Source organism: Vidua chalybeata, chromosome 6, assembly GCF_026979565.1.
Source record: "Vidua chalybeata isolate OUT-0048 chromosome 6, bVidCha1 merged haplotype, whole genome shotgun sequence".
Taxonomy (NCBI): Eukaryota; Metazoa; Chordata; class Aves; order Passeriformes; family Viduidae; genus Vidua; species Vidua chalybeata.
The window spans coordinates 26,119,754-26,141,722 of record NC_071535.1 but is presented as its reverse complement, the minus strand read 5'-3'; the positions used below and the strand labels follow the sequence as shown (position 1 = coordinate 26,141,722).

At 34.8% G+C, this 21,969-nt stretch overlaps 1 protein-coding gene across 2 annotated transcripts in view; it reads left to right on the top strand.

Annotated features, from left to right (window-relative positions):
* NPAS3 (neuronal PAS domain protein 3) overlaps positions 1-21,969 on the top strand; it is a 597,540-nt gene that overhangs the window by 175,968 nt on the left and 399,603 nt on the right. For both annotated transcript variants that reach the window (XM_053946205.1, XM_053946206.1), the window contains one exon: positions 6,873-7,117. In XM_053946205.1, the coding sequence (XP_053802180.1) occupies positions 6,873-7,117 (245 nt within the window). The remainder of the gene's footprint in view (positions 1-6,872; positions 7,118-21,969) is intronic.

Below are 21,969 nucleotides of genomic sequence, written 5' to 3'. Positions count from 1 at the left end.
TGGCTTCTCAGATCTACTTAAAAAGAAAGAAGGTAAAATTTAATGTGGCTTTTGATTTTGGAGGTTTTCCCCTCACAAAAGTAGTGTCTGTTTTTTAGACATTGTAAATGTTATTATTAGTCTTGAAGTTCTTGTACTCTCAGTTCAGAAACAATCTTTGTGAAAAGAAAATCTACAAATGGGACAGAAGAAAGAAAAAAACTGGCAAAGAAAGGGAGAAAATATCAAGTCTAAAAGTTGTCTCAAAAGAAAAGAAATCCCCAAAGACAGCAAAATGTAGTGTAGAAATTAGAGGTAAACATATTAACATATTTTCATTATCAATTTTTCAGAACTAATTAAATTAGTCTTAGAAGGTTGAGTGTGGATTTTTTCTTCTTTTAATTTACAGGAGCATTAGTTCTCTTGCTTCATTCTTTTATATTTTGGACCTACTATACTGAAAAAATATCTAGTTTCATGCATATTTGTGAACTCTCTAGAGCATAGCCTTTAGAAAAACAGTACAACAACAACAAAAAAAATTGATAATAGCGAGCCATAGGCTCATGCTACCACCAATGGTGATGTTTGACTTCCAAAACTGGTCTTTTTAACTGTAATATGTGCAATTATGCAGTGCAGGTTGGTCTCCTTTACTTCCTTCATCTTTCCTACAGTCTAAATAATTTTTTTTAGAGTCTAAAAATGTGCACTGCTCTTCAGATTAATATCCACTTGGATTGAACACTGTTTCTGAGATGCCACTATTAACTTTTGAAAAAACATCAGGAATAAGAAGAGTCATGTAGAAGTAAAATCAATAAATATTCCAAATAATTGGGTTACTTAAATAATGATGCTATTCTATTTTTTGAACTTCTAATGAAGTTTAATTGTTCCACAACATCAGTGAAATGAAAAAAGATTTTTATATGACAGAACATGGCTTATGGGTGGTCACCTATAGATAGAGCAGGACATTATCTTAATGAATTGCCCAGGCATTAAAAGTCAGATTTTAAATGTACTTGTTTTAAATTGACTTAACTGCCCTCATTGTTTTCACTGGTCAGCTTGAAGCCCCAGAAAAGATTCTGAAGGATGTGGCTTTGAGGGAACAGGTAATCAATTATTCCTGTAATAGATCAGAATAGATAAACATTTGTATTAGTCAAATATTCATAATCATCCACTACATTGTATGATATAAATACATAAATTATGTAAATAGGTTATTAATAACAGAGGAAGGGACCTAACGTTTATTTAAATACAAAAATGTCTAAAGTATAGTGATGTTATGTCACATCATATTAGTGTGGAAAAAAGTAAGAAAAAAAGAAGCACTTTCCAGTATTACTCATATAGAATTGCACAAATTCACAACTATGGACTCAGGAGCAGCAGAAATTTATTGCTTTACGTAATACTATAACTATACTCACTAGCAAGTAATCCTGCTTGTGTTCTTATATTGGGAAAGACTATACACAAAGGAACATATATAATTTAAAGTCTCTTTCAGAGGGCTGAATGGGCTGGATCACTTAGCTCCATTTTTTTTTTTTTTTTTTTTTTTTTTTTGTAGAAGATTCATTGTGCACTCTAATGTTGCATAGCCTTTCCTTATATCTGATTTCTTTTCTGTGAAATGGTTATAACATTCATCTGACTTTGTCCTTCAGAGAGTTGGATACTGTTTATAGCAGACCTTTCCTTATCCCTGACTTTAAAAGACTAGACTAATAGAGAAATATACACAGAGACATATTGCTTCATTCTCTATAAAGCCTGTTATAAACATTATTAGATATTAAATGTTATTTGTATACTATATCTGGAGTTGCTGCTACTAATCCACATTGTTGTTAGGGGCTTAAGACTCTAGTGCTCAGTAACAGCTGGGTTAACAAGTATGAAAATGTTTAGTATATAACAAAAAGTGCTCTGTTTCTGGTATACTTTTGCATTTCTAAAATTTCTGCTGAAATCAGGGAGGATTTCAATGCCGTTCTCAAAAATACTGTGCACAGTTTGTGAGAGTTTGCCAGACTTCTCTGCTTGTGAACCTGAAAAGTGAATGGAAATGCTCTTGTGAGTGGAAATGAACAGTAACTATGAAAGCATAACAGATAAGCTGTCCATTGGCTCAAGCCACTATATCTCGAGTTCAGCAGTCCATCTGTCCCTCAAACCTTGTTTTATGGCTGTTGCTTCCAATCCAATCTCTATTTGTGACAAGTCCGACAAAGGTACCATAAATCGCAGCAGTGCTGTTGTGTGGGGCTGAGCAGAGGGAGACCCATGTTCTGAGAAGCTCTGCTTGGGGAGTCTCACCTGCATCAAGTTTAAGGGAACAGTGTAGGTGAAATGTAAATGTGAGCTGCCTTTTTAAAACTGGACTGTGAGCTGCCTTTCTGAAACTAAGTCTGCAAACCACCACTTTCCAAGCTATATTTTGAAACTGCAAGCAAAAATTATTTGTAACTGCAACCATTCCCCCTGTTTTCATTCAAAATGCAAATTCACATAATTAAATTATTTCACAGATTTTTCCTGCCGAAACTGAGGCACGGAAGCGAGGTATTGTTATGATCCTGAGATTAGCTCAGTTGCTTAGAGCATGGTGCTAATAACACCAACATCATGGACTGCATCCCCAGCTAGGCCATTCATTTAATTGTTGGACTTGAGGATCCTGTGGGTCACTTCCAGCTCAGAATATTCTGTGATTCTGTGAACATATAGGTCAGTATATCTGTTGATATGCCATAACATGTTAGATTGCCATTAAATGCTGCAAAAATTAGGATCTTTGATTGTCCCAACTTTAAAGTGACAGATGTCAATTAGTCAGATGTGTGAAGGTTGTGGGTGTGCACACAGATATGGATGCACGTATATGCTTATGAATGTAAAGTATATAAAATTATGTGAAATAAAATATGGAGCAGGTTAAGCTTGGAATGACCACAAGCACAATGAAATCACAAGTGAGTTACGAGTACCAATAAAACTTTTATGCAACACCATATTATCATGTCTTCTGCATCTGCTGTGTCTTCAATAGAAAATCTACTTTAGAAATGTCATCTATACCATTTTAGAATTATATGGTAGTATTTATTGTACCCTTTCATCTGTAAAAGCCAGACCAACCTTTATATCAGTCCATCTGAAAAGGTCCTAAAAGGAAAAATAAAATATATTTTAGAAACCATATCTAAAATATCGTTAGTCTTCAAGCCATTAAATATCCTGTTTATATGGTCCTGCTTCTCAGAATTATCAGGAGCTATCAGCTGGAAACCTCTTTGTTTTCTTTAGAGGACTCTGTATATGGGAATTCTATGAGAAATGTCTTCTTAAGGGAATGCATGAAGTTTCAGCATTGTATGACAATATCATCCTTTTACATTGTACCCCGATGAACCCTGATCCAATTGTCTTAGCTTCTATCCCTTCTCCACAGGAGGCAAAGAGGGAGCAATATTTATATCCCTCAGGTATATTTCCCACTGTTACTCTTTTGTTGGTACTCTGGATATTATTTGTAGATTTGCTTGACTGTTAGGGGATCTTCTCTGTCATTTGAGAACCTTAAACATGTGATGCTTGCTTTCTTGGTGCTTTCTGACTGTTTTTGAAAGCCACTTAGTAAACATGTGTATAGTTTCTCACACTTTAATTTTTGTTATTAGCAGAAGAGCCTGTGTATTTCTAAGTTTTTGCAGCCTGATACTTAACAAATTCATTTATGTTCCAAGAACCACCTCTAGTTCCAGGTGTCATGTGACAGGAACCAAGAGGAATTTTGGTCCTGTTTCTGCATCACTGCTTTCTGTCGCAAGCTTCACACTGCTCTTTTCTAGCATCCTCTTGGGATTATTTGTGCCAGTACTTTGCTTTATTAAGAGCATCTGACAATGAAGCTGATGTTGCCTATCAGAATCACAGGTGCCAGAGAGGATTAACAGCCATGTTTAGGTTGTATCTAATGGATTCCTGCATCCTGCTGAGGAAATCACTGCTCCCAAATTAAGGACCCATTTTATCAGCATAACTGCAGTGTCCAACAGCACAGTATATTTCCCTAGTGGAATTACATAGAGTAGAAATTAGGACTTGTGTGCACATATCCTCAGACACTCTTTCTTAATTTTACTTAATGGTGGCCAAGAGAAGAGTGCTCCAAGTTACAAATTCCTTGACTTGATTCATGGGGTGCCATGAAGCTTCCAGAAATGACAATATAACAAATGGTTGGGAGAAAAAGTGAGTTATTCTCAATACTGTTTCTCAAGAGTTTCTTTTGTTTATTGTGTCAGCTCCCCATCCCTTCTACTTTTTCCATTGTATAAGTTTGAATAACCATAACTATTCTGTTTGCTGACAGAGGTAGTCTCACTTTTCAGCTTAACTGACTTCCATTGCAAACTGTTACTGATACAGTAATGTTTTACATAACTTTACATTCCAGTGTATTATTCAATATAGTTTCAGTAATCTCCTGAAGCCTCTATAGGACTTGTAAACTGTGGATTTAGACTATGGTGTTTCTAAGGAATATTCTATCACCACTCAATTTCTAATATTTTTCAGTTTCAGAAGTTGCTGAGATCTGTAATTTTTCTGATTTGTGTTACTAGGGATCTTTAACAATCTCCCATCTTGCATAGGGATATAATTAAGTGCTTTGGGAAGAATGTGGACCTCCTGATAATTTTAAACAGATCTATAATCTCAATTCTTTTGCAAACTTGATTTGGGGATTTGAATTCTCAGGCTTGGCTTCTGGGAAAAAAAAGGCGGTGACAGGCAGAAAAGGCCGTGTCTTGTGCCATGAAATTGAGCTTTCACTTGGAAGCAATTGTGCAGAGACATTTGCCTGCCTTTTCCTTGTGTTGCTGTTGCATATATTTAACTTGTAGAGGGCATACTACTTCCTTGGAATTAATTGGACAGTTCATATTTCACGGAGTTTTAGCTCCCATATATCTGTGTATGCATCAAATACTTTTATCTGTTGTATTTAATGCACCTTTTGAGGGATATCCATGATGGTAGATATCTAAAATTGGAAATTCAAAAGAGATGCATCTACAATGAGTATTGTGAAATCTTATTTTTCAGGTACTTTTTTCCTAGAATATAATTTACAAATCAAGGTGCTAGCATTCTATATAGAGTTTATAAAACCAAGTATGTACTTTACTGTATCATTCAGTAGGATTCTGTATCTTTACCTGTGGGTAAGGATGTGCTGTTTCCTCCTGTATCTTTATCTCACCATTCCTATTTCTTAGCCAGATTGTCTTTTTAAATATAATTGCTATTGGTGTGGAATTGTGTAGGGAATGTAACATGTTAACCATACTAAGGGAACTGTCATGGAGGGATTTCATTTGTGTGTTAAGGGCCCAGCTGATATGCTCTACCAAATCTGAAGTGGCAGAGATGGCTACAAAAATGCAGGTGGTTATTATGCATATTAAAGCAAGAGATACTCTTCAGTTTATTCCCAAGTTAGAAAAACAGGTAAATAGAGCTCTTAGCTTCATGGTGTTTTATCTGCATGCCATAATTCTACTGATTTGCTTCATATGTCAGAGTGCTTTTGTAGATCTCGTCATTATGACCTTTTTGTTGATAAATCCAAGGTTTCAGGAAGGGTTGTGGAAGCTGGAAAGAAGCATTTGTTATTCCATTATACGCTGGTTGTATTCTAGCTCTGTGGTAAAACAACTACTAACTAATGGAATTGTGGCTTTAACTTCATCAAATTAGTAGGTAAACAAATGAAGCAAAGGAAAGATAGACCCTTAATGAGGTACAAGAACAGTTTCTACTCACCTTGTACAGTGATGGGCTGACACCAGCCCCAGCATCAGCACCAGCCTGTATCCATCAAGGCAGATGTACTGCAAAGCTTATAATATCCTGAATTGAACACTTTGCTCTGTGTAAAAAAAGGAAAACAAACAAACAAACAAACAAACAAACTGGTGTTAACCACTGTCATCTCACTGCTTTCAGGAGTTTTACACCAATTAAACAAATAGTGCAGGAGTAAAATCTGAGTTATCTTTGTGTGTTCTGTATTGGCGGTAGCAAATGATACATTGATGAAACAGGACTGACTGAATGAATGTCTTTGCATTTCCAACAGCTCAATGTAAAGCAGAAGTTCCTTTCTGATCAAAAAGTTGTCAGTCTGCTATGTATGTGGTAGTGAATTGCAATCAGAAATGTGAATCACATAACTGTATTAACAGCTTTCTCACCCCATTGACAAAGGTTACTACTTCCACTGCAAAGACAGTTGAACAACTCCTAAAGAACAGCTTCATAAAACACAGGAATTTTTACATTATTGCACCAGACTTACACTTCTGTGTCTCAGCAGTTAGTGTACAACCTGTTTGGCCATCTTGGCTGTGCTGCAGCTCCAGTCAGATGTGGCAAACACTCTGCTTTTAACCTTCTTCCAAGAGTCAGAATTTGACAAAAATTAAGGCAAAATTGGCTTACAGTGCGTCAGGAGAAGCAATGGCACCTAGACAGATAAACCCCAGATGTACACAGTATGCTTGGGATTTTTTTCTTGAGACTGGCAGCAGACAAAGGCAAGCTAAAAAGGAAGTGGCTAAAGTGATTTAAGAGTAGTTACATAATATGTTGACTACCACTGAAACTCATATATTATTGTTAGTTTCAGTCATTCAAGTGTGAAGTGCTATTTTATATACCCTGAATTCTGTAGATCCATATGCAACAGCATTTCGAAAATGTGATCATTGAAGAGAAGACCAGCAGTGAAAAAGTAAATTGGTTGAATGTGACAGAACACTAATACTGATGAATGTCCTACTTTCTTTATTTTCTTTCAGTTTGCAAGCTTTGAGGAAGGAAAAGTCCCGAGATGCTGCTCGCTCTCGCCGGGGAAAGGAGAATTTTGAATTCTATGAGTTGGCAAAATTGTTGCCACTGCCTGCAGCCATTACCAGCCAGCTTGACAAGGCATCCATCATCCGACTTACAATTAGCTATCTGAAAATGAGGGACTTTGCTAATCAAGGTGATCCTCCATGGAACTTGAGGATGGAAGGACCTCCACCTAATACATCAGTAAAAGGTATGGAGTAAATATTGTTGTGTACTATAGAATATGGCAGCCTTTAGTAATCTCTAAATTGAAATTTTTACCTTCATCCTTTCTTCTTTCCCTGCATATCAAATCCTTTAAAGGGATTCAAATGTGGAAATCTGAGGTCTGCATGAGAAAGACACCATGTGAAGGTGAAATAAACCTCTTATTTCAATTATTTTTTATTTAACAACGAACCTATGATGTAACTATTACAGCTGTAAGTCTTCTGGGTGATGTAGACTAAATTCTTTCAAGTTATTTACCTGTTATTGTGTCACTTTGTTTTAGTATTTTATATAAGTATATGTTTGAGAGGAAAATGGCATTATTCCTTGATTTGAGAACTCAGTCTCTTAATTTTCTGGCTATACCTTAAATGTAGAATCGCATATTTCTGAAGTTTGAAAGCATCACATCCAAATATTTAAATCTTCAGCTGAGAGACTAGGATGTTTTTTATCCTCTTGTAAGGTCCATAGAAATTATTTTGACTTCTGAGCCAGTAGGCATTTATCAAGAAAATAGACTATTATTGTACTAAATGCTCTCTTTTAATGTCCAAACAAGCAGTTGGGGAGCAAAAGCAATGTTTTAGATGTGAATTGCACAAACTAGAGGCTGTGTGCATGTTGCTCCTAAATAGTCTTTCCAATGACCTTTGTAAAGTGGACTTTTTTTGGTAATCTATTATTTTTTTTCAACTAATGCTACCCATCTGGATGTGATCTCTGTCTGATAAGTTTTTTTTATATTAGAGACTAAGTTGCAGTAACAGAAATCAGGGTTACCAAACCTGGGATTTCTGGGTGTCCTGGCTTTGACAGCACAGGATACTCCTTTATTTTAGCTACTGCTCTCACATTTTGAATGAAAGATATATTTGGAAGAGTCATATGAGATTTGAGCACTTCAGGTTTTTTCCACAAGTTATGAACTATAAACTCTTAATCTACACTAAACTAGATAGAATGTATATAGCATGAGGCGAACAAAGAAACCACCTTTAAGGGTCGAGGGAGGAAGCAGAAATAGAATCTTATTTATCAGCCTACAGCTGTCAACGAAGTGTTACTTGTATTGGTGGTGCAAAGGGCTTTTACCTGCTCTTCCATTTAAAGGAAGTGATATTATTTAAGGAAAGTTAAAATTTTCAATGGATGGAGAGAGGTATGGAGGGCAAAAACTAATGCAGATTCAGACTGAGGATTTAGCAGCTGGACGTAGTTCCATCATTTCATATATTTAACTTATATTATCTGCCTCATCATATATAATTCTCACAGAGGAAAAAAAAAAAAAGCAATAATTACATCATCCAGGGCATGAGTGTAACATGGTTCATTAGGCTTCTGATATACTATGCAAATGTTCCCTATTTTTACAGGATGAGAGTTTGTTCTCAGGCAATTAAACATTTTTTTCAAAGTAGATGTAAAGTGGACTCTGCTGTACAATCTATGATCTGTTTGTGCTTCTACAACCTGTCCTGTGTTACTGAAACTCTGAGCTCTGCCAATCTCTGTATATATTTAGAGTATCTGGGATCTATTTTTCATTATCCTCTTCTGGAATATATACCTGAATACTGAATCTTCCTTCTAGTGCAATGATTCTAATGAAGAAAAGAATTTTAAGGAAGAACAAAGTCTTATTCTTAGACAACAACAACAACAGTCTGATCTAGATTACTGTTTATCCCTAAAACAGAGCTGGGTAAACATTTAATGTCTGTTCACCCTATCTGATATAATAACCCTGCCCCTCCAGCCATTTAGCACTATGGTTCTCATTCCTTTTGGTGCAAGGGGTGTGGGGGCTCAGGAAGGGGTTTTGACTTTTTTTTTCCTCCTGTTTGGGTGCTTAGCTTAATGCTAAGTAGGATTGTATTATTTATGTGTCAGTATATTGAAATAATATACTTGATGAAAGTGTGTTTCATTGTATAAGAATTCCCCATAAGCAGGTTTAACTATATAGTACAGGTATATTTTATGACTTCACCAGTTCTCCTTACATAGAAACCTGTTAACACATTCTGTTGAAACATTTATGAAATTACATCAAAAGAAATTCAGTTTCATTTATTAAGGTTGCTTTTTGCTGCCCTTGAAGTTCATATGTATAAACAAGCTCACATAAGTAGCTTGCAGGTTCATGTGAAGTATGGATGATAAACCCACAATAAAACACTAGACATTATACTTTGTATGTGCACAAGCAATATTCTGAATAGACTTAAAATTATTTTGGAAATTATTTGAGTGGTACTTACATTGTATAGGGAACTGCTATTTTTTTCTACCCCAAATGTGTTGGCCTGCTTATGTTAATCATTAATTTTAAAACCTTAGTTTTAAATTTGTTCCCCAATACTGTACAGCAATTTAATAATTTTAATTTAGTATTTCAGGAAGGTCCTTTACTCTGTCCTGTGTTTATCACAGCTTTTCTTAGAAGTCTTAGAAGGCAGATGAGTTTGTTTTCTTATGCCTATTGTGTAGTGATCACTACAAGTTGTGCTTGCAAATGAGCACTCAGGTAACTCCATATAATATTTTCAGAGTCAATTACTTCATGGAAATATCTTGAGCAATTGGAAAGAAACAGCTAGTTTTCTCCATTATTTCATAAATATCTCTATTGTTATAATACAGATCAAATCTGCAATGAACATTATGCATTATTCAAGAAATGACCAGACATTCTCAGCAGTGTTTCAGCTAAATAACTGATGATTGTAACCTTTAAAGAAATCTCATTGTGGTGACTATTGGTAAATCATTTCTTCATTCATAGTAATCTTTATTTAGAGGCGATCTAAAAGCCATTATATCTTTTATTAATCTTAAAAGCAATAGCCAATGATTTGACATTTGCTAAAAATAGAAAAAAATTTCCATCCTCTCATACAGCAGACTTCAGTCATTTTTCTTTAGGTATATTGTCTAAGGCTTTCTGTGTATAGGAAATCTCAGTCCTTATAAAAAAAACCACACACAACTTATAGCAGATAAGTTTAAAGACAATTCTTAAAGACTGGAGTGTGATTCTATATGGAAGAAAATAATCAAGATGTTACTTATAATCAGTGGAAATAAAATTTTCAGTCTTCGATAGTACATGCAATGCGTTATCAATAACAGTACTGTTCTCCTCTGTTTCCATCCTTCCAAAAGTCTTTCTTCCAGTTCTGAGGTATGTTCTGAGTACAACAGTAAATGAGCTGCTTGCCAATTTTTTGAACTAAAATGTGAGTTTTCTGAAATTTCTCTGGAAATAGAAGTATTTTCATTGTATTTACTGTGTGTTCAGGCAGAAAGTGGTGCCTTATGTTGCATGGATCTTGAAATCCTCTTGTGCATTCTGATACTAAGCCATGTAGTCCTGTTCCAACATCAAAGTCTTGTGAGCACCTTTGTATTTTGGAATATTCTCTTCAAATTATTGACGTCAAATTTCATTGCACTTTTAGCACAAACTGTTTCTCAAAGCCTTTAAAGATCATGCAAATTTTCATGTTCTTTTCCACTATATTGTGGGTCCTTTTGCTAAGACACATTTTTCCTTTTTTTTTTCTTTTTTTTTTAGTAGTGGAAAGAGGAAGGGAGAGGAGGAATTTGAGGCATGGTGATGTTTTTAGTGTGTTGAATGTGTTTGGCTTATGTAAAGTTGTGCTGTGTATTTTGGTTTTGGGCAATCTTTGGACATTGGTTCTGACTCAGGACCACTGCCACTATAAAAAGAAGGCTTATGATCCTTTGCCTTGAACAAAGTTTCCAGCTTTTACAATTTCTGTTTCTTTTGAAAGAGAAAATAAATCCACTAATCTGTGCCTAATTTTGCAAATACTTTCCTGGTAATTCGCCATGATGACATTGAAATAGTTATCATATTTTAATTCTTTTTTTTTTTTTTTTCATTGAAGTGAGGTGTTAGTTTCTGTCTTTGGAGATACAAATGTTTTTGCAAGGCCACAAGTCTTTTTCCTGTTGAATGATGTAACCTGTGGAAACTAGAATATGTAAGACAACTTTGTATATGTCAAGTTAAAAGCAGGCTTATAATTTCTATTTTTCTATGTCAAAACTTTACATTTTATGCTAAATAAGTAAAAAAACTCTTACTTCTGCTCTAAGAGAAGAGATGAGTAAGAGATTGTAGCTGAGGGGTGAAAAAGGATTTCAGTAAATAGTACTGACTGACTGGTAGGTTGTGTAAAAATGTCACTTTTAGTTTAGCCATCTCTACTTTTAGTGTTCCATGTTCTGAAATTAGGTAGTTTTACACATTTGTATTCTGGAATTAGTATATATGAGTAGTAGAAGAAATCAGATTCTCTCAGAAGTATTTGTATTACATTGAAATACTTCTCGTCCAAATTGTTCCTGTTCAATGTAAGTAAATACAACTCTGAAAAATTCCTTGCCATAAAGCACTAAATGTTACTTCAAGTCTGTATTGGTAGAGAGATTAAAAAAAATGATAAACACAAGAAGAAAAATTACACTTTAAAATAAAATTGCACATTTTTCCTTCAAACGAGCATGTTTTTCAAAGGTTCCATTCTCAAAATAAACAAAGTAAGTAAGTCTAGGCTGAAAATGAACTTGATGTCATATCATATTGCAGGGCTTAGGGTTGAGGAAATAAGTCCAGCACTTTGAATTCTCTGGGAAAGAAAACAAGCAATAATGATAATTGGAAAGTATGGTAATTGTTATCCCAAATGTCAAGTGGAATTACTTTCATTAATTTAAATACCTTTTCTAATATTTTTTGTGCTAGATATGTATGCATTTATGAGACATGAATAAGTTGTTCTCTTCTGCATGACCTCATTGTGGAAACACTTTAAATAACATTACCTGTTGTTAGCCTTTAATATTTTAAATGGAGTGTTGTCTTCTGAGCAGGAAGTGCAAGATAGTGCAAGCCTTTCCCTGCTAAAACCCACAAGCCTTCCAGTAAGACCAGCCTTCTGTTCTGAACCCCTACACAATTCTGTCTCAGGGAAACCATCTATAAGGGCAAAGTAAGGATTATTTTCTTCCATAGTATTTTTGGCCTAAGGTATTTTTTCCAAGTTGGATGTGAAAAACTCAATCAGATGAAAACAGGATAATGCAGATGAATTTGTGGTTTTCCTTGATACGAAAAGGGTCTCTAAATCCAGATCCCTTGTGCAGAATTTCTGCTCTTGTGCTGAAGAATTCAGATAGCCCTGTAATTTATTTCTCCCTGCCTTGAAGGCATTGTTCTTATGAGAATCTGATCCCTGTTTCTATATAGGCTACTGTTATGCTCTGACTATATACAGTACCAACCACTGATTGTAAACATGATGTTTATCCATTGTAAACCTGTTTATGTGGCAGAGCAGCCATAGGCAGAGGTACCTTAGTCTTCGACCTATTGCATGAGTTAAAGATGATTAGTTTTTTTTTTTTTAAGGTAACAGAAATCAAGTGCTGAAAATTCTGGAGGTCAGTGGTAAAACATAAATGTTTTCTGTGAGAATCATTGATGGTTTTCTGGTATGAAAGATATGGGACCCAGAATGAGGTAGCTCAGTCTGAATCTCATTGTCATAGACAAGATTAATTGAATATGGGACTGAGTTGGTGGTTACCTGGTGACAAGTCATCATGACCTGATTGACTTCAGATTTGGCAAATGGGGGAGGGTGTCAACAAATATGCTTAGTGCATTTCAGGGACTGTTTGCCTAGTGGGGAAACTGAGGGATGAAACTGATAATGAAGAAAAATTTTGATGGAAAAAAAATAGAATAAAAGTTAGAACTAGAACCCCTAAAACTAGGACTCCTAAAGAAAAAAAAGAAATTATAATTTCCTATGCACCTGAAAACTCTAAAACTGTGTCCTCTTCCAGAGGACAGTAAAATAATTAACTTGAAAAAATATGTATATGTATTTATAGAAAACTTATGTAATTAAAGGGAAATATATAGCAAGATAAACTGGAATGTCTAAGGTGCAGAATATTGGCAAAGACAAATAGAGACATTAAGAAAAAAGATCTAATGGGATTAGAAAATTTCAAGAAATAATGGGGTTTTTGTGTATTAAAAATGTTAAATAATTCTGGCAACAGTATAACTCTGTAGCGGTAAGGTATAATAAAACTTCCAAAGATGCAGAAAAGACAGAAGAGTTTGATAAGGTTTATTTAAGTTCTTGCTTGTACAGAATCAATTCTACAAATCTTTCTAGTCCAGGTTACAATACAATACAATTTTCAGGACAATCCATACTTTGCAAGTGCTGGTGTTGTGAATTTTATAGTACTGAGCTGTTTCAGCTTCAAGGCATTATAGGCAGAATACTGGGAAATTTCCGGCACTAAAGGGATAAAAGTAAGATTGATATATTTTTTCAACAAACATGGATGAATGGAAAGTAATTCTTATCAAACAAACCTAGCTTAAATGTCTGAAATTGCAAGTCCAGTTAGGTAGGATTAACATTGTATACTGAAGTATTTGTAAGGCATTTGGAGTCCTAGTTCATAACAATTATGGTTGTGAAATATTGTAAGAATATTATGTTAGTAGAACCAAGTTAAACACATTAACTGTATTAATTGCTCTTGGAAAACAGATTGAAGTGATAGTTACTATTAAGAAAGGAGTTTCTGGTTTTCTACAGAAACTGCTCTGGGTATGATTATCAAGAAACTGGGAATAAACATAGCTTGAATGCTGATATAAAATTCTTATATTACAATGATGTTTGGATCATAGACAATGATCTATGAAGCTTAGTTAATCAAACCTAAATTTTATTTGTTTCAGTATAAGAATGTTTTTTTTTTTTATGTTGTTGTAGTTATTATTATTACTATGACTACTACTATTATTATTTTAATGTTGTCAATGCTGTCCTAAATGCTAAGCTACTTGAGTTAAAGGACTTTGAAAGGTTTTGGATTTTTGTGAAGAAGAACAGAAATAATGGGAAAAGCTTTTCAAGTTCAGGTCTCTTTTTTTTCCTTTTTTTTTTTTTTCATGAAGAAAGGCATAAAAAGAACCTACCAGATCCCTCCACTTCTGCTAGCAGAAATGAGTGAATGATTTACTTTCTCATGGTGCTTTATTTGTATCATAAAAAGTTCTATCCATCACTTCTGTGGAGACACAAAGCATTTACTGCTGATAACAAATTAATACTTGTTCTAAAATGTTGTCAATCAGATGTCAGTCCCTAGAAGAGTTGTTTATTGCTAGAACTTTACCTTGAAACTTAACAATTAAATAGGAAAACAACAAAACAGTAAGTGTTTTAAGAGCAAGGAAATAGAAAATGTGACATTAGTGTCTTTTCTCTCTCAGCAACTACTGCATTTCTATTCCATTACACTGCAATTCATCTTCCTTTCTCTTCTTGTGCAGTTACAATGATTTGGTCAATATTGCATATTTATTGTGTTCTTTTAATATAGTTTATTATTTTTAGCCATATAACTTTTTTTTTTTTTTCGGAGTCCAGAGCTGAAACCCCAAATATCAAAGTGTCTTGCTTTTGTATTCGGTGTCCAGGGTTGACTCTCTCATTTTTGTAGTCCTGCATCTTTCTCTACATGTGTGAATCCTTAATGCAGCCTTTGTAATGAAAACAATCTGGTGAAGAATATTAATATTTAAAAGAAACTCCAAAGTTTTTAACTTTTCACTTTATTCTTTCTTCCTTCAATGTGGATGCCTTTCTGTGTACAGTAGTCCTTAGCATGTCAATAAAAATTCACTCCTAAATTGAGAACAAACTTTCCTTATTCCTGCTAAAAGGTGGTGGGTGTTGCCATTACAATTCATGGTTGAGAACATTGGTGTTGGCTGAGTGGGTTTTGGCAAAAGCATGTGCTTCAGACTTGCAGAGGTAAATATATCAGGAGGAGTAGAGTATTGATGGTTGCTTTGGATCCTACCTTAATAGTGATACTAAACCAAACCAGGGTAAACTTTCAAATTAAAATGAAATTAATTTCTTTTCACTATAATCATATGGATTTTCATCCAGTAGAAATTTCTGTGTAAAAGTCAGTGCCACAACATCCGTTTTTCCAAAGCTCTTAATAAAATGCTTCCATATGATTTTTACATTCATGTTTTATGTTGCATGGGTTAGCTCCAGGTGGTCTTTTTTAGAAGCATGAATATCTTAAATTATATGTGCAGTCTACATAACTTTTTGAAATAACGCACATGATGGGGTTAGCCAATTACAGATGCGCAATGAATCCGGTGTGCCAAAAGCGCTTGTTCTGCTTTTTGCTTGTAGTAATCAGGAACAGTAATCGCTGCTGTAGTTTTTGATATGTAAAATGAAAAAAGGCTGTTGCTATCTGCAGATTGCAATATCTGATGGAACTTCTATTTGTCTTTTTATTCACCCTTTTCTGAGCAGAAGGAAAGTGTCTTTGCTATGAAGAGTGCTTTGGACAAAGCCTCAGGCAAGCTTAATATTGTAGCGCACCATTTTGCAAATGAAAGCGGTTGAGGATCAGGATCTTGTGGTTGGATTTAATAGTTTCAGTATAGCCTTTATACCTTAGCCTCCTCAGCTGGGCAGAGAATGTAAGGACATACATAAAGCCCTGCTGCATTCAATAGAGCTTAGTCTTCTGTTATTGTAGCTTATTGGTTTTCTGGGTCATCTGAACTTCTACCATATATCTCCCATTGAATGAATCCTGCTTTTAGATCTTGTTGAGGGATATCTGTTGCAGGGCGAATAAATACATCTGTATGAAGAAATGGGTTAACCAACTGATAATGAATGAAGCAGAAACCTAGAAAAACCCCCAAACAAATAAATTAAAGCAAAAAACAAAAAAAAAAAACCACAAAAAAAACAAACAAAAAAAAACAAACAAAAAACACAAAAAAAACAAAAAAAAAAAAAAAAAAAAAAAAAAAAAAAAAAACCAAAAAAAAAACCAAAAAACCCAAACAAACAAAAAAAAACCAAAACCAAATTAGGGTGCTTAGAGGGAATAAAGCACTGGAACTGAATGGGCTTTTACAATACTTGTTTTACCAAGAGTTAGATCACTCTATATTGCAAGTAAAAGATTATGACTCAAAGAAAATATTTTGTCTGAAATGAAAGAAAGCACAAAATATTTTTTTGAAATAGAAAACCTATATTTCCCATATAATATGTTTGCAGTTGTACATTTACTAGCATTTTCCAAAGTGACTGTCTCAATATTTGGAGCAAATAATAGAGGCCTGGAAAAGAAGTATATGAATTTAATAATAATATTTATTTTCATGTAATAGTTATATTAGATCCTTCTGATCAAAAGAGCAAGATTTAGATACTGATGGTAGATCCAGCAGTTTTAAAAACCAAAGTGCACTGATTTTATATCTATATAATATGCAAGTAAAACCACAGTCTGGCCAAAGTTTGACCACAATATCAACGCAGCTTAATTTCTGCAACTGTTCTCTTTGAAGCCAGAGGAACGAAATCGAGTTTCCACCAAATCCCTATGCTCTTGTGGTCTCCCATTTCAATCAGGGATATAAAGTAGAATACAATGAATCCATAGTAAAGACTTTCCCAGGACATTAGAGAGATCAGTAAAAACTGTTTTCATTAGCTGTCAGTAATTAAAGAACACCCTTCATATAGAGCTTACAATTTAGAGAACATGTAAGCCTCTATATCTACCCGAGATCACAAGCTAAATAAGAATCATGACACAGCTGAGGAACTTGTGTTGTTTTAAAATATCAAGCTCCCTTAAGGAAGATAATTTTCTGTTTATTTGCTAGCTTTTAAGCCAAAGTGAATAGTTTTATTTTAAATTTCAAAGGTTTTAGTGACTGCACTTTCTGTTACTATGGAAGGAAAGAAAGGCAAGTGCCTCACAAAATACTTAAACACCATTGTGCCGGAGTTGTCCTCCTGAATGGAGCTGATAGAAAATTCTTACCTTCATATCAGTACTTGAGCTCATCATTCCCTATAATTCTTACACACAGAGTTAGCTGAGTGCATCTGCAGAAGCATGTATGCGTTGTCACTTTGCATTCTATTGTATCCTATAAAAATTCTTTTTGCTTTGCATAGGATGATACCACATGCAAGTACAAAATTCTTTGTCTTATTTCATCGTCTGTAAAATAGTGAAACACATATTTATAACCATAAAAGGAAGACAGAGAAATATATTTACTCAAATTTTAATATCTATAGACAATCCCCAGACTTTACCTATAGCAAAAATAATATTGTCAGCACTCCATCACTGTAGATCTTAAAGAAAACCATTTGTGCAAAAGTTAGGAAAAATCAGGAACTGCTTTTTTATTTTCTTTTATAGGTACATATTGTACTTCTACAATTATAAGAACACTTGTGCATCTATATATCCCCTTTGAAATTTGAATTACTTTGTATGTGAGCTGTTTCTCATCCTCTTGATGCAGAACAGTACTGATAATGCTAATAGAGAAATTGAGGCATATACAGATTTAGGGCTAGCTTTTCAAAGAAGCTCAGCACTCCAACTGGAGCCAGATTTCAAAAGATCTCTGATCCTATTCAGCAACAAAATAAATAGCCAGATTTTCAAAAGATTTCAGCACTTTGGTAATCTGATCATAAGAAGCAGCTGCGGAGCACATTTGCAAAGCCAAGAGTGACTTTTCAATATCCCATGAGAAGTGTGTGTTAGAGCAGGAAATAGAGCCCTCTGCCATGTCCTAAGACCAAGAGTCCAGTTCTTAACCAATAACATCTTCCTTTGCAAGAATGCTGTATTTAATGAAAGGAATTTTAACCCCTTTAGAAATTTAACCCATGTCTATGAGGAGATATTTTTCAGAATAACATGAAGATTTGCACTCAGGGTAGGTGATGAAGAAATCGAATAGGAGGAATATTGTTAATCCATTTTATATTGAATTTTGGTGTTATATTGTCTTAATTAGGTGTATCTCATAATAAAAAAACCCTCCCTTTAGTAATGTTTAAAGATTTTTGTAGTCCATTGCTGATCTTTTCAGTGTCAAAAGAAAAAATATAATAACTAGTATTCCAGAAAATCTACAAAAGTCTATAGCATGTATATTGTATGGCAAGTCCAGGTGTGATGGATTTTCTGTGCACTTCCATCTTCCTAAAACAGTCCAAGTGTATAGTTTTTATTTTTTATTTATATTTTAAATGGTTCTTTCTATCCCTTCCTAGAGGTGAATAAATGGGGTGTTTAATTTTATTCTTCTGAAGATAAATTTTTTTTTCATCTATTTAATACTTTAAAACACCATTTTCTCTTTACCTCTGTTTCTGCTAATTTCATGTGTCAGTGCTGTTATTTATTCTTCTTGTCCTGCTTTGTGTAACTTCTATCTCTCTAGCCTTTTTTTTTTTTCTCTGCTATTCTTTTGCTTCAACATCCTATCTTGAAGATTTAAAGGGCAAGTTTTCTTTTAAGAATGCTACTCAGGAGCTGAGAGGAAAATTGGTAGCTCATCTAACCTCATCATACATTTGGCTTTAGTTGGTTTCTTCAACATCCTCATGGAGCTTCTTGATTCTCCAACAGACTCATTAGACATAAAGGAACTGTATTTTACATACAGGCAGCTATGTTGAGAGGCCATTTGCTATGTATCTATTCACTCATCACTAGCTTGGAGTTCGCCCAAGAGATGTTCCTTGGATGGAAGCATCTGGCAAAGTCAGTGCTCAAACAGCTTTACACCATGTGCTTATTGGCAGTTTTGGTGTATTTTGGTCTCCAGCAGTGATTATGCCAGACAGTGAATGTGCCATGGGATATGTGTGAGGATGTCCATATCTGCCTTGGGAGGGTTTTCATTTTACCTGTCAAAGAGGAAGGTGAATTTTGTTTAGTCTGAACAGATCTGCACACAAAGGGTGGACATGATGGCCGTGAGATGATTGCTCCTGGAGGTGCGGAGCGCTCATGGCGCTGTTGTGTTAAGGTACAACGTTGAGCAGCTCTGATAAGCATCCAGGCTGACTTCTTGCAGACCTGAGACAGAACCTCATCCAGTATTTTCTGCATCTGTTTGAGACATAGGCTTATCTCTTTGGAAAGTATCTAATGTTGATGTAAAGCATTTAAATGATAAAGAATCAACTACATCCCTGGGCAGATTGTTCCAACGGTTAATTACTGTCACTGTGAAAAAAGTGTGCCTCATTTGTAGTCTTATTTCAGCTTCAGCATCCAAGCACTGGATCTTGTTATGCCTTTTTCACTAGATTAATGAGCTGCCTACTGTCAGAAATCTCTTCCACATGTAGGTATTGTGATCCTCTTAACCTTCTTTTCAGTAACTAAATAAATTGAGCTTTCTTAGTCTTTCACTATGGGGAATGACTTTTAGAAGTCTAATCACTCTTTGTAGTTCTTACTTGAGTCATATCCAATTTTCTAACATATTTTGAGAATGGAGGAAACCAGAGCTGAACAGAATACTTCAGTAACAGTGTCATGAAAACCTAAAGTAAAACTTGCAGTAGCTATTCCAGTGTGGTATTATTTGGTTTAACCTCGTGACATGTATTTGATATACATTTTCATGTAATATGGACATGCCATTTTGGTGGGTTTTTTACTTTGGGAATTAACCTAAATGTCTGTGATGTGGTTCTGGATTCCTTCTGCTGATAAGGATTGAACAATGTCAAGAAGTGAATCCTCATGAATAATTGTGAATACTGAAGGTTACCCTTGATTTTATATTTTGTTTCAATGGCATAATTCTTCCAGTAGGAATAGTTTGTGATAGAAATAGCTGAACATAGAGAACAGGTACCACAAGGTGAGACTGGGGAAGTAATCTTCTGGGGCAAGTAGATTTCACAATTAGGAAATTGAATGGGCCAGGATAGTACAAGTGCAATATTATCTTACCCACAGACTTGGGAAGATTTCTCAGAAAAAAAATCTGTTCAGAGTTGTCTGAAAAGCTCCTTATGACACCTTCCAGTCTGATACCTGTCTTATTCATACAACTTGCATTGATTGTCGTGTTGGATATCAATGTCAGATCTGGACAAGGGAAACCACAGCACAGCCAAACTGAGTGAGCTTAGAAGATCCTTCCTAAGTGCACACAAATGGTTCCCTTCAACCCAAACCTTCCTCAGAGTCACCTCTACAATCCTAATACTGTGGTACACAGAATTTCGGGATCTCTGAGTAAAAGTAACTTTCTAAGAGAGCATATTAACTGAAGCCAGAATTTGTATGGAAATAGGAAACTAATTCCTCCTGAATTCAGACTTCCCCTGGTTCAAAGTTAGAATTAAGTGAACTCAGACTATGTACATGATTTGAGTTCAGCTGTCTCTAGTAATTCCAAGTAGTGAAAAGTGATGAGATGTGTCTTCAATGAAAAATGGCTGCTTCAGAGTCAGGTAGTTTCTTCAGAAGTGGAAAGAAAGCCACAGATTTTGCCAGTGACTTCCTTCAGTTGTGTTCTCAACAGTAAATTCTGTAAGTAACAAAGGTTTTGAGCTCTCAACCATTTACTACTGTGAATCACTCTGGGAAAAAGATATTTTACTTTCTTTTAAATCCCATATAAAAGCAGTCTCCTGAGACTTCTGGGTCAATTCCTTTAACTTCAAAAATGCAGTTGCATTTAGTTAGCTTTCCTAGCCCAGACAGCAATTTTTGGTCAGCTCAGGGGAAACTGTGCTTCAGTCCTCACTTCAGAGTCCCGGGATTTCATCTGTCCTCAAAAATTTGGAGTGATTTCAGAACTTAGATCTTGCTTCTCTTGCTTGTGAAGTAAGAAAAGAAAATCCTTGTATATGTAGTGGGCTAACTCACCATTTCTCTGCTGGAAGGATGCTGAGTGTACTCTTATGGGCAGATGAGAGACCACTGACTCTCTAGCTCACTTTCTTCCCTCATCTCACATTACCCAAAGGACAATTTTTCAATTGGCTGTGCCCATTTTCCCTTATATCTTCCCCAAAGCTATATACTAGGTTATATACTAGGTTACTAGTGTTATTCAGAACACTAGTCAGCATTTAAGAATGCTTTGGCATCTTTGCACAAACTGTTTTCTATGAGTTATCCTTGGATAAATTTTATATTTATCCAAGGATAAATAGGATAAGTGCATTCGTTTGCACAATTTCTCTACAAAATTATTAAAAGACTCTTTCTTAAAAGGGAGGCTGAATAATATGTACTATTTGAGAGGAAAGTCAGGTTACTGTTTATTTCTGTTATCAATGGAGTTTTCTGTGTATATATAAATGCATTTTACTAAGTTACACTAGAGTAACAGGAAAGTTGAAATAATCTGGATCTATCTGCTTTATATTTTGTGCTTCTAACAATTTCAATTTGATGTCTCCATTTAGTTCCATACTGATCATTTATACTGACAAAATGAAGGAAAAGAAAACAAGGAACCTGTCATCAATCATTCATTTAATCAACTAGCAAAAAATAGATAAACATACTGAGTTAATTATTTTTCTGTATGTAATGATTGACAATAATCTTAATTTATTTCCTTTTTAACTTTTTACTGTCAGTATAGGTGGAATTAATAGGTAATGACAAAATGAGAAGAAATAAATTTCTGATAGCCACTGAATGTTGCTGACATTGGAATGTTTTCCTCTGAAACTTCTCCCTGAAGATGTATCAGATCTCTGTCATGTGTTATTTTTCGCACTTTTTTATGCCATGTTTCATGCCATTTTGGTGATTGCTATTAGTTTTCAGACATATGGTCAGGAATATTTTATGAATGAAGAGGTTTCTGGAATGTACAATATTACTTCTTCACATTTATACGAGAAT